Source organism: Misgurnus anguillicaudatus, chromosome 17 (assembly GCF_027580225.2).
Source record: "Misgurnus anguillicaudatus chromosome 17, ASM2758022v2, whole genome shotgun sequence".
Taxonomy (NCBI): domain Eukaryota; kingdom Metazoa; phylum Chordata; class Actinopteri; order Cypriniformes; family Cobitidae; genus Misgurnus; species Misgurnus anguillicaudatus.
The window spans coordinates 19963558-19976479 of record NC_073353.2 but is presented as its reverse complement, the minus strand read 5'-3'; the positions used below and the strand labels follow the sequence as shown (position 1 = coordinate 19976479).

The window sequence follows — 12922 nt, the reverse complement described above, 5'->3', positions numbered from 1 at the left end:
GGTTAATGAAGGATACTGGGATGAGAAAATCAAATAGTACAAATTCAGGTCACAGTCATTAGTAAATTCTGGTTTTGTTGCTTAGGGTGTAATATTGGGGGTGTAGCATGTGGACAAGTAGGGTTTTGGGTGCAATGTATGGGTTCAGTGTGTGGTATATTAAGGTTTAGGGTGTAATGTGTGTTTTTAGGGTGTTGTATTGGGATGTAGAGTGTGGCCATAATGGTGTAATGTGTGTGTTTAGGTTGTAGTAGTGGGGTGTGAGTTCATGACAAATGTGGCTGTAATAAAATGTTTATATTACAAAAGCATAACAGTCCTCAGTAAAGAAGAACTGCTCTTCTGTTTTATTCAAGGGCTATAATATAAATCATAATTTCGCCCACCCCCTCACCCACATACACACACACACACACACACACAATTTGAAATGATTCGAGCTTTGTGACATGGTGCATTATCCTGCTGGAAGTAGCCATCAGAGGATGGGTACATGGTGGTCATAAAGGGATGGACATGGTCAGAAACAATGCTCAGGTAGGGCGTGGCATTTAAACGACGCCCAATTGGCACTAAGGGGCCTAAAGTGTGCAAAGAAAACATCTCCCACACCATTACACCAGCAGCCTGCACAGTGATAAGTTCTCATTCTGTTTACGCCAAATTCTGACTCTACCATCGAAATGTCTCAACAGAAATCGAGACTCATCAGACCAGACAACATTTTTCCAGTCTTCAACTGTTAAATTTTGGTGAGCTCGTGCAAATTGTAGCCTCTTTTTCCAATTTGTAGTGGAGATGAGTGGTACCCGGTGGGGTCTTCTGCTGTTATAGCCCATCCGCCCCAAGGTTGTGCGTGTTGTGGCTTTACAAATGCTTTGCTGCATACCTCAGTTGTAACAAGTGGTTATTTCAGTCAAAGTTGCTCTTCTATCAGCTTGAATCAGTCGGCATTTTCGCCCACAAGACTGCCGCATACTGGATGTTTTTCCATTTTGATACCATTCTTTGTAAACCCTAGAAATGGTTGTGCGTAAAAAACCCCAGTAACTGAGCAGATTGTGAAATACTTAGCCTGGCCCGTCTGGCACCAACAACCATGCCACGCTCAAAATTGCTTAAATCACCTTTCTTTCTCATTCTGGCATTCAGTTTGGAGTTCAGGAGATTGTCTTGACCAGGATCACACCCCTAAATGCATTGAAGCAACTGCCATGTGATTGGTTGATTAGATAATTGCATTAATGAGAAATTGAACAGGTGTTCCTAATAATCCTTTAGGTGAGTGTATGTGAACTACTTTTATCTTCACGTAGTTCACATACCCAGTACATTTTCAATGCGGCTTTACAAAGAATTCTGCCATAAAACCCTCACTGTGCAAGCTAAAGACAAAATGACAAGAAAAAACCTCTTGAGGTGGTTAGGCAGAAACAGGAAGAGAGATCTTTCTCTCCATGGCAACCTTTTCATGCTCTCCATCCCATTCTCTTTAACAAGTACAGTATATCTCAATTTATGCATTCTGAAAGCATGAGGTAAATGAGATCTGCACCAAGCACATTCATTCTAATAGAAATATGCATCAGCATATTTCTGTCCTAGATACCTCTAAATTATAAGCGCGAAGGCTGCAAAAAACATCAAAGAATCAGGCGTCTTTAAAATCCTCAGATCAGTTGTACAGCTGTCAGAAAACTTTGACATTTTAAACGTACGTATTTCACCAATGTTACACACCGGATGAAGACAGAAAACATTCCTGTAGCTAAACTGGAAGAGAATGCTGCCGGCAACACCAAAATCATAGATTTTGTTTGATTGATTGTCTGCCAAATGCATAAATCTAAATGCCCTTGGATAGTCTAGATGTAGCCTTAATTTATCATGAGTAATGATGTGACTGTCAATAGACCACATAATGTGTAACAAAAATAACATTCAATAGACAAAACTAGGGTTTGTTTGAAAAGTTCATACAACAAAAACCTCTAAGTGTGTCTGACATGATTTCTTGTAAATTAGCATTTTTATCATGCTCTTATGTTCAGTCCCACCTGTGTAATTTCACTTTAATGGCAATTAAAATGTAATTAGTCTGTAATTGGAATGCCTTATTTTCACAACAATTTTCGCTTTAGTTATTTCATTGGTATTTAACAAAATTGACTGTCTTTTACTGCAAAAGCATGCAAGCTTTTTTTGGCAAAAACCTCCAATCCAAACAGTCGCAAAATCACTAAAGATGCAACTAGAAACACTGCAAATGATAAAAGTCAAAATTCAAAAGATAAATATGAATAAACTGAACCGCACATTAGGGGGCACTGATGCATTTGGGTGCCACATTTGTGTTGTATTCAGGCCCAACTACTCACAAAGGACCCAAGTTTGAATGCGATCCACAGTCGTTTCACAATCATCTGCCAGACCTGCCAAACCTCAACACTAGCAGGCAAAACAAGAATTATTTTTGTTTTCTTTTTAAAAAAAACTAACAACCAACTAATAGTAAGAATTTACAATTTAGAAGTGCCAGGTGAGCGCCCCCTGGCCACAATGGCAAATTCTAGCTTCAACTTGCTGCATTTGCCAATTATTTTCTAAAGGCCAGCACTGGCAGTGACAGTTCTAGCTTTAAATGCATGTGCCAAGATCTTCTTGATGACAGTTACTGCCAATAATCTAGCTAGTCATAGCCAGACCTCTCTTTAAATGGAAAGGTCTGGTCCATTATTCATGGCCAAATCCCGCTCACATGATAGACAAGAAGTCAGAGATTTCAAATGTAGCTTGCCATATCTAAAAATTTGGTAAGGAAACAGACCGTCTGCAAGACTATTTCAACTCCAACTATTAGACTTTCAAAGCCAGCATAAGGATCATGAACTTACTGAAAGCTGCCACCGCCAGGATGAGCGTCACTACTATGGAGATCCAGGACACCCACAGAGCTTTCTTCCTGTAACTCTGAGCTTCATGAGGCTTCAGGCGCATACTGCTCTCCAAGAGACCTGTCAAATAAGTAAATAAAACACTGTTTAAAGGTAATTACACAATTAAATCAACTGAACTAAAGGAGAACAAACAACATGGGCTCATTATTTACTCACTGGGCCATTGAGCCAGAGGCATTGAGAGAGATATTAATAAGCTTTATGTCAAAAGCAAAGATGAACAGAAAAGAATCTGCACTGTTAAAAGAATAACTCTGTGTTTAACAAGCTGAGCAAAAAGCTTTAGATGTCAATAATTAAGTCAGGTTATGAGCCATGCAGGTGTACATTTCATAGCAGTGCAGCACATTTCAGCTTCATCTTTCAGTGTCGGGTTGGAGGACAATGAATCTTTATGTTAGTCATATATAGGCTTATCTGTTGTTTGCAGCATTTTATAAATGTGCGCATTTAGATCCAGCACCATGCAGTTTTCAATTAAGATGGTGCATCTTATAGTGTCTTACAAATAAATGCTACACCACGGGTCAAAAATTTTGTGAGTGAAACTAATAGTAAACTATTGGCTAATGGAAGCAACATAACCTGTTGATTGTCTATTATGTCGTATACAAGCAATGCTCTGTTGTGTTGTGTTTCCCACAGAGGTAAAAACTCAAGTATGCCTGTGTCATCTGTTCATAAAGAATTCAAGATATGTCATAGTGGGTGGTTATGTATCCCCCCCTCCACACACATGCACTATAGTCCAGACTGATCTGTCAGCCTGTGTCAGTCACATGCTAAGGGTTATAAGAGTCAATGCTTGGTCAGTGTGATTACACAAGTTAAAAAAACAGTGCTAGGGAATGTGCCTCTTTTCCACTCACATGATCTATTTCCTCAGTCAGAATAGAGAGCATGCATTGCATTCAAATGTAACCCTACCGTTCTAACTCAAGATCCATTGCCACATAAACCTGTGAGATTGCTCAATTTGCTTACAAATGTTACAATATATGCACATAAAATGGTTTAAAACTCAATAAAGATATTGCCTGTCTGCCTGCTAATCATGTGATAGGCAGACATCCACATGACCCATGCAGCATTTCTTCTATGATTAGGGTTTTATATAAAAGCGAATGGGCTTCCCGTGGGCTCAGCTTAAAAATCATTCAAATTGTTTTTTTTATAAATATTTGCATTATCTCCTGTATTTGTATTATCGCTGCAAAATGGAAAGTGTAAAAAATGTATCACTAGGACAACTATTACAACTGTTTCTGCGATATTCTCAGTTTTGTGTTATTCTAACACATTCAAATTTTTTCAGAAGATCAGTGGTGAATTGAAGGGTCCTATGAATTATTCATTGCTTCACAGTGATTGCACAGAAGGTGCTGAAGCACACAGCAACACTCATATCCTGCAGGTGTGGTATGATGCTGATCCGAGATCAGTTACACGTTTAAACAGTGCTACTTATTTACATAGATCAGGTGGGAAATATTTTTGTTAGAAATTACAGTTGGTGGGTGGTAATGATATTTTTTCTTTATTCATATTTGCAGTGACTAAGAAAATCACACTGTGACGTAACACACAAACGCTGGGTCACAGCAGAGGGCAATTTTTATGTATTTGTTCAAAAATTTGTATAGGGCCTACCATATTTTGATATGTGATTTGTTTATATGACAGGTAATAAAAAGTCACAGCAAACAGCAAGCTGTCAAAAGTTGTCAAAAGTGTCAAAAGGATTCAGTGCCACATACAAGGGGACCTGATGAAACTGAATGAAACTGAAAAGCTGCTCCGAGCAGACATTACATTTGTCAGCATGCAGGACAATAATGTTTTACAAAACATAGCCTACAGATTTATTATTATTTTATTTCCTTAAAAGCTATCTGGCTTCAATCTCTACATTTGAACGTGACTCTTTCAAGATTTGTAAACCCAGAATGGATATTGTCTCAGATTTCTTCTTTAACTTAAGATGTGTTTTGTGCTCACCTGAATTATTTATAGCTCTCAGGGCGCCTGCGTGCTCTGTTGGACCGCAACCTTCGCAAGCACCGTTTGTCTCATTCACATTCCATCCCAAATAAATGACTTTCAATAAATGTAATTATTTAAATATTATTTCTGAAACAACTCCACAAAAGTAAAGAATTATGGTTGTTTAATAGCCTTACCTTCGCCCTCAACGGTCTCTGTGATTTTCATCTCCTGGTCCCGGTCCATATTAAAGGGATCGCCCTGGCTTCCTCTCTTAGGTTGGTTCGGATCCTGGGCAGCGGCGCATTGTCCGTTTCGCACAGCCGTCGGGTCCACGATAGTCGCATTGGGAACCGGGCATGAATCTGAAGTCGTAATGTCTGTCATGTTTGTTTGTTTGTTTTCTTGTTTGTTTTAGAAATCGGATGAAGCCCTCAATAAATGATCTCACGTCGACGCGCAGCCATCCAGTGGCAGCATTAAGAGAAGCGAAGCAGAGATGCGGAGATAAACGCAATCTGCCCAGCATCAGCAACGGACCCCAACCCCACCCTCCCACCAAAACAACTCCAATCCGAGCGCAAGAATTTCAGTAGCAATACATCTTGAATAAGCATGAGGGATATATAGCTAGTTAATTCAGACGTGTTGTGTCACTCTCTATCATCCCCTTTTGACTTTTGCCTACAATCTCTGCCAAATGCTACACATTCTACCTTCTTCAGATCGAATTTGAGAAACAATGTCGTGATGGCATGTAACGACAAATTCTCACTATTTAACTCTATTTGTAATATTTTGCTACAATATTTTGTTATTTTCGATTAATAATGATTAAAAATGAAAATTACAAGATCAATGCTCTCAATTATGTAGGCTACGTAGGCTATTGTGCGTCCGCGCTAATAATAGTCAAAATTGGTCACACTTTGCCTTTTATGCTGATTAATGTTTACGAAAGCTGCTAGAATGTGACAATTATGATATCCTGTGCTATTTTAATATTATATTTTAATAAATAAATACTTTGTTCTTTAGTATCGGCGTCGATAAACATATAAACATAAATAACATTTCAAGAAAGTTGAATGAATGAACTGTAAACACCGAGAAAGGCGTCACAGTGATTTATAATATAAATGAGCGCGTGACGTAGTACCTGCGTTAACCGCTGGAGGTCAGTGTTTAACAGAATGTGATAAAATTTTGATTGTAATAGGTGACATTTATTCATGTGTCAAACACTTTAATCCAAAGCTACTTTTAACAATCTTATTTTATCAGTGACTCTTTGGCCTGCTAACGCAATCCTCTACCAAATTATGTATAGGAACCCACAGCCTAACTCCTAGAGCATTACATTAGCAACCAATTGTTATTGCATTGATGCATTTCATTGAATGGATTAAATGCTTTAAGTTGCTTTAGAGAATTGTGTTTTCAGTTTAAGTGGATGTTATTGGGAATATGTTGCGACTGACCAATCAGAATCAGGTCTTGTAAGATTTTTTTTTAATATTCTGCTTAAACATTATTGCTTTCTGAAATAAACTTGTGCAATTTATAGTCCAAGACAAACATGCTAAAAAAATCATTTAAATAATTAATAAACTGTGTACAGGAATGAAGCCATTTAAATTTTTTAAACCGGCGGTCATCAAAATCTATGTTTGTTGGCGTTTATTATCTCAGTGGTTTTCATTGGACCATTTGAACAGATTCAGGGGTGGGAATGTTTGTTTTCTGCAGAGTGTTTCACACACTGATTAACATTCCCAACTAAACGTTGCGACCATTCAGTCTGTCATACAATCTGGTCTGTATGATTTAAACTCTTAATGCCAGAAGAATGAAGATTGATATTCATAATCATATTTTGCCAAAGGAATGGCCCGACCTCAAAGAGGTAGGTTGCTTTACGGGAAAATAAAAGTGATCTTCAATTGTGTTGTAATGGGTTAACCATGATTTACTGTAGTCATATTTCTAAATTGTATCACTTGTCAGTTTATATGAAAAATTGTCTTCATAATCCTTGGCTATGAAGTTATTTATTTTTTGCTCCAAACCAAAGCTTTACTCTTAACATGCAAGTATCTGTTAAACATTAAACGAATGGTTTGTTCACTAACCCTGACCTTTATTGCTTGTTTATCTGGGCAAGCCATTGAAGATCCTACCAAGCATTACTTATGTCCTAATACACTGACTTCAAATCCATTTTTTCTTTTAAAGGTCCCATATTTCAAGGCTTTTTAGGGTTATATTTTAGGTTATGATGTCCTTAAGAATATATATTTGCAGTTTAAGTGCCAAAAACAATCTCTATATATTTTTACAGCTCCTCTTTCAGGAGCTCTGCTAAAAACAGTTTTGGCCTGTAATAAGTAATTTTGACAATATGGGACCTTTAAACTACATCTTTTTGATCTAAGATAGCTGGCTTATTTATTTTTACATATTTTTTGTCTAAGATACCTGGCTTATTTACTTCTTTTAAATTACAAATATCGTATATACATTGGTTTTTAAAGTGTATTTTAAATTACTGCAGAAACTGAAGAGAATCAAGAATTTGGCATGGCATAGGCCTACATATAACTTTCTCACTTTTGTTTTATACAGAGATATGGATATGATGGGTTTGTTCAACTCCACCATCACTGCCAAGTAAGTTTTCTGCCAAGTAAAAATCAGCTGAGATTAATAAATGCTTTGTCATACGTATTTACTCATGAAGAAAATCAGCTTGATCTGCAGTTTGGTCTAATGATGGTGGAAGAACACCAGCTGGTAGGAAAAGGCTTTGCTTGGCCATAGATCCTGCTGGCATGATCTTATGGGAGCTCTTCCTGTGTGTGCCCAATTGTCCCCACAAAGATAGTAATAACAGTATTTTTATGACCTTGTGGGGACATTTTGAGGTCCCCATGAGGAGACAAGCTTATAAATCAAACAGAATGATGTTTCTTGAAAATGTGAAGTGGGAGAAAGGTTTCTGTGATGGTTGGGGTTGGAGTTTGGGTTAGGGAAGGGAATAGAATATACAGTTTGTACAGTATAAAATGCATTACGTCTATGGAATGTCCCCACAACTAACATTCCAAGGGGACATTCCAAGACTCTTATGAACGACTAGTGATGTAGTTGTCCTGGTTTGATGTTTTGTGTTATTTATCTGTGACTTTGTTGTTTTTACTTTGTACAGCACATTGGTCAATGATAGTTGTGTTTAATTGTGCTTTATAAATGAATTTAAATAGAAAATTAAAAATTGAGGGGAATGCACAGAAAGACCTGATCCTCCAATTTATGACAGGCAGGTGTAAAAGGTGGCATAGAATGTAAAACTGTTTTAGGCATAGATGAATAACACAAGCTCTGTACATGGTAATGACATATTGTGAGCCTCAAATACTACTGTTTTCTCCTTATGTAAACCTTGTGCATGCGAAAGACAGCTGGAAAACAGGCCAATCTGTCGCAATGCAGGCCCCCGACATTAAATTACAAATTAAAATAAATACAATGTTGTTAAAATCCTAAAACAAAGTTGTAACTGCTGAGTTAGCACTATATCCTAGTTAATGCTATATGCTAAAGTTTAGGCTGAAGTTCTATTGACTTTACAGTTACTTTTTGCAGATATGAAAAAAAAAACACAAAAATACCATTCAGAAATGTCCATAACAATCTCCAAACTAATGATTATTCCTCGAATTCCATATCTTCGTCTGATACAGCCTCAAACATAAGATCTGTTTACACACACACAAACAGTTATTCTAAAGACCAGCTCTGACAAACAGCCAATCAGAGCAAAGCTAAACATTATTATTCATGATGCTTTCAAATAAGGTAATATTAGACCATTTCATTCTAAGGGCAAGCTATTTCTAGGGTTGTAAATGGACATGTAAAAATTTCTCTGGATAATTTTTGAACTTAATAAAGCCACATACCTTCTATGTAGATTTAAGAGAACATGTAACATATTATTTTTTGGTACCTTTAAAGCATATACACATAAACACAACAATAATGCGCACAACTGGATAGTAAAATTATTTTTACATGTTTTGGTCAGGTTGTACTGCTACTCAGCTATATTATAAATAAGCCATTTTAAAACAAGACTCATTCTATATAAGTAGATAAACAGGACAGCAGGCCTTCCCTGGGCTCCCTGTCTGAGCAGCTGCAAAGCTCTGCATGGGGCTTTACCTTTAATATCAGACAAAAAGTAAACAACCTTAAGCTCATAACTGCACTGCTCCACGCATCGATCGACCTTTAGATTTAATCATATTCTGTATAACATACAGCATACGAAACAGTAAAATAGAGTAAATGCAAAAGATAAACTTTACTTTGAAATGTTTATATAAACTTTACTTGCTATATGTCAAATTCCCTATTTCTGCTGGATTCATATTCTTATCCAAATATCATAGTTTACCAATCTGAAAGGTACATTCATATTCTCTGTCATGCAGATGAACCTTGACTGCTCATTTAAATGAGCTCATGTCGCAAAAATGTTGTGCACCTCGTCTCATTCTAAAGTTCACTCACTGCACTAAAATGTATTTTACTTTGCTCTTGACTGCCACCAAGTGGTTAAAAATACTACAGGTGTCAGAATGTTGGTATCTTTGCATGATTACAGAAGTGATTCCCATCATTCAAGTTCACGGTTTACCTGTGACCTGTTTAGATTTATCATTGGGTTTGTGTGTACCAGGGAGAAGCAAAAATGCTGAAGGATGGAAAAGTGTTCCGTGTGATCCAGGAGAATTGCTGGGATGCTGATGCCCGAATTCGGGATATGGATAGGCATGGTAAATATAGTGTAGCAGTGTTTATATTCTGCACGATCATGTTGCATTTGTGAATTTTATTATGGTTATTTGTCAATAAATGTTAAAATGTTTTTTGGAATATATGTTATTTTCTCCATCTGAAATGGTTAGTTCATTAAAAAATACATTTTTACTCACTAGTGTCAACAAGAAAATGTAAATCCAAATGCAAATGACTTTATTAATGTCAAATCCTTAAACTTCACTTGTTTGTGTTAGTGCCACGGCGCTTTCCCCTATAATATCATTTTTCTTTTCCGATAATCTTTGTACCGTGTTTAGATGGTATACAGATTAGTTCAAATTTAGTTAACCGTTAGATTTATTGCAGAGATTTATTTTCATTTTCTTCAGGAGTGACTGTACAAGCCCTCTCCACTGTGCCTGTAATGTTCAGCTATTGGGTAAGAAGCAATAAAAAAATAAACCCTTTCAATTATGGAATGCAGGACCTTTAAGTATACAAATCAATTCCTTTTGATGCTTGTCCATTATCCTCTTCCAATTCCTTCCCATGTCTAAAGGCAAAACCCCATGACACACTAGATCTGTGTAAAATTCTGAATGATGATCTGGCTGCTACAGTGAAGCGATATCCGAAGCGTTTTGTTGGGCTAGGTACTCTGCCTATGCAGGCCCCTGATCTGGCAGTACAAGAGATGAGACGGTGTGTCAAAGAGCTGGGCTTCCCCGGTGTGCAAATCGGCTCTCATATAAACACATGGGACCTTAATGCCCCAGAGCTGTATCATGTCTATGCTGTAAGTCTGTTTTTTTTTGTGAAACATGCATGTCTTTCTAAACTAATCATATTACCTAATCAAGTATAATGTCATGACTAATAGCCTCTCTGGCACTGGTTTGGCAGCTAATGGCATATTTGAATTAAAAGCGGGTATAAGTGTTTAGTTCAACATAATAACAATATAAAAACTAAAAGATTAAACTTCTGTTTGTAAAGTATTAAAATAAAACAGACAGTGATTTATGCCCTTACCTCAGGCAGCTGAGGAACTCAACTGCTCGATATTTGTACATCCATGGGACATGCAGACAGATGGGAGAATGGCTAAATACTGGCTGCCTTGGTTAGTTGGTGAGTTCAATTGAATGCCTTCACCTAAAAACCCAGAACAGAATATAATGTAATAAAATCTGCAGGATTTAATTATGTACAATGGATTTTAATCATTAAAAACCTTTACACTGTTCCTTAATAGCCCTCTTGATAAAGGTCCTGCCTATGCCATTGTTAACACAGATTTGTCATTAAATTTTGATTTCAAATAATGTCTTAATAATAATAAATTCCTAATCAGTCCTGTGAAGTCTACTACCACTTATTTTTCATTCTGACAGGTATGCCATCAGAAACTACAATGGCAATGTGTTCTATGATTTTTGGTGGCGTTTTTGAAAGATTTCCCAAACTTAAGGTCTGCTTTGCTCATGGAGGTAAGATATACTTATACTACAGGAGGACAAAATCTTTAATCTGCTAACCTTGAATTATTAAAACAGGCAAACATTTTGCATGCTTTGTTTTTAGGCGGTGCTTTTCCATACACCATTGGTCGAATCGAGCATGGGTTTAAAGTGCGGCCCGATCTTTGTGCAGTAGATAACAAGATCAACCCACGTAAATACTTAGGATCTTTCTATACTGATTCTCTTGTGCATGACCCACTCTCTCTGAAGTTACTTATAGAGGTTATTGGAAAGGTAATTATAATTCTCATACAAACTTAAATAATACTAATAATACTTTTAGTAAAGATGCACCAATATATCGGTATCAGTGAAAAAATTTATAGGCTATTGTTGCATCTCTACTTTTTAGTCTCGCCAAATCTTATTTGCATGATGGGTAAAATTATTGCAAGGCATTTCTATTTTGTAAATATGTATAGTTTAATGTCTATTTTAGTTTTAATAAAGGGCTCTTTCTTTTAGAATAAAGTTATGTTAGGCACCGATTATCCATTTCCACTTGGGGAACTGGAGTCAGGAGCCTTGATTGAATCTATGGATGAGTTTGATAGTTCTCTTAAGGTAAACATCTCCATAAATACACAATAAACACTCTGGAATTTGTGGAGTTTGGGCTGACTTTTGCAAAAACATGGAACTTATGTGTTGTCATTCGTTGTTGTTGAATTTTTTGTGAAAAATAACTATATACAGTGTTTTTCTTTTAACAACTTGTTTGCGTTTTATATTTTTCTTTAGGATAAACTGCTTGCTGGGAATGCATTGGAATTTTTAGGACTATCAAGAAAACAGTTTGAGTGAATCTGAGTGTATTGATGAGAAATGATTATATTACCAGATAGATGGATTATTATTTGTTTTCATTTGTTTATTGATTTATCTTTATTTTTTGCAACATTCTGTAAATTGTTTCAAATTTGTTTACAGATTTTATCCTTAAAAATACTAATTACTCTTTTGTGATACTGTTATTCTATTAAATATTTTCCTGTTAAATCTTTTTGGTGCTGAAAAGTTTCCAACCTTAAAAAGTAGCCTACTTTTTCAACTTTTAATTTACTTACAAGAAAGACATTTAGTAATTCTCCAAAATTGCTTGGATTTACACTGACCACAGAAATATAAGCTATAATTTATAATTGCATATTTGTATAGTTGTAGTTTGTGTTGATGTCAAAATACAATTGTAAATGATAACAATAGCATTTTAATTAAGTTATATTCTCACACATATTAGTTGTGTGTGCTTTTGTTGTTTTATTTAACTAAAGGGGGCGCCATAGTAAAAGTCCGCGTAGGGCACAATAGCATCCCTTTGGCCAGCAGCGGCCCTTTCCATATTTTTTGTGGTCTTTTTTTCAGTTTATCCTCCACAACAAAATATTTGTAACAGACCACTATTCATTTTATTGTGATATACTGTATAGGTGGTGTATATGATGGCAATGAATGTGCAAAAGAACTGCTAATACCTAAAAAAAATGTAAATACATATTTTACCAAGTTCTTTCTTTTAATTTTGCAGTATTTCGATTCCCAGTTCCCACCAAAGCCGTTCTCGATCATGACAACATTTACGTGTAAACGAGTAGCACATAAACTACATTTCCCAGCAGCGCTACCAATGTC

The 12922-nt window shown here is 36.3% G+C and overlaps 2 protein-coding genes across 2 annotated transcripts in view; one reads left to right on the top strand and one right to left on the bottom strand.

The window, feature by feature from the left end:
- tmem163a (transmembrane protein 163a) overlaps window positions 1-5504 on the bottom strand; it is a 38078-nt gene extending 32574 nt beyond the window's left edge. Inside the window, exons 1-2 of the mRNA XM_073855139.1 lie at window positions 5138-5504; window positions 2895-3014 (exon numbers count right to left, since the gene is read on the bottom strand). Coding sequence (XP_073711240.1) covers window positions 2895-3014; window positions 5138-5327 — 310 coding nt within the window. The 5' untranslated portion in view covers window positions 5328-5504. The remainder of the gene's footprint in view (window positions 1-2894; window positions 3015-5137) is intronic.
- A 1181-nt stretch (window positions 5505-6685) lies between these two features.
- On the top strand, window positions 6686-12526 carry acmsd (aminocarboxymuconate semialdehyde decarboxylase). The gene is made up of 10 exons (XM_055215638.2): window positions 6686-6846; window positions 7566-7610; window positions 9685-9781; window positions 10157-10206; window positions 10327-10563; window positions 10805-10898; window positions 11162-11257; window positions 11352-11524; window positions 11756-11854; window positions 12032-12526. The coding sequence occupies exons 1-10, from the start codon at window positions 6790-6792 to the stop codon at window positions 12092-12094; spliced, it is 1011 nt and encodes a 336-aa protein (XP_055071613.1). The 5' UTR covers window positions 6686-6789; the 3' UTR covers window positions 12095-12526.
- Window positions 12527-12922: the final 396 nt, after the last annotated feature.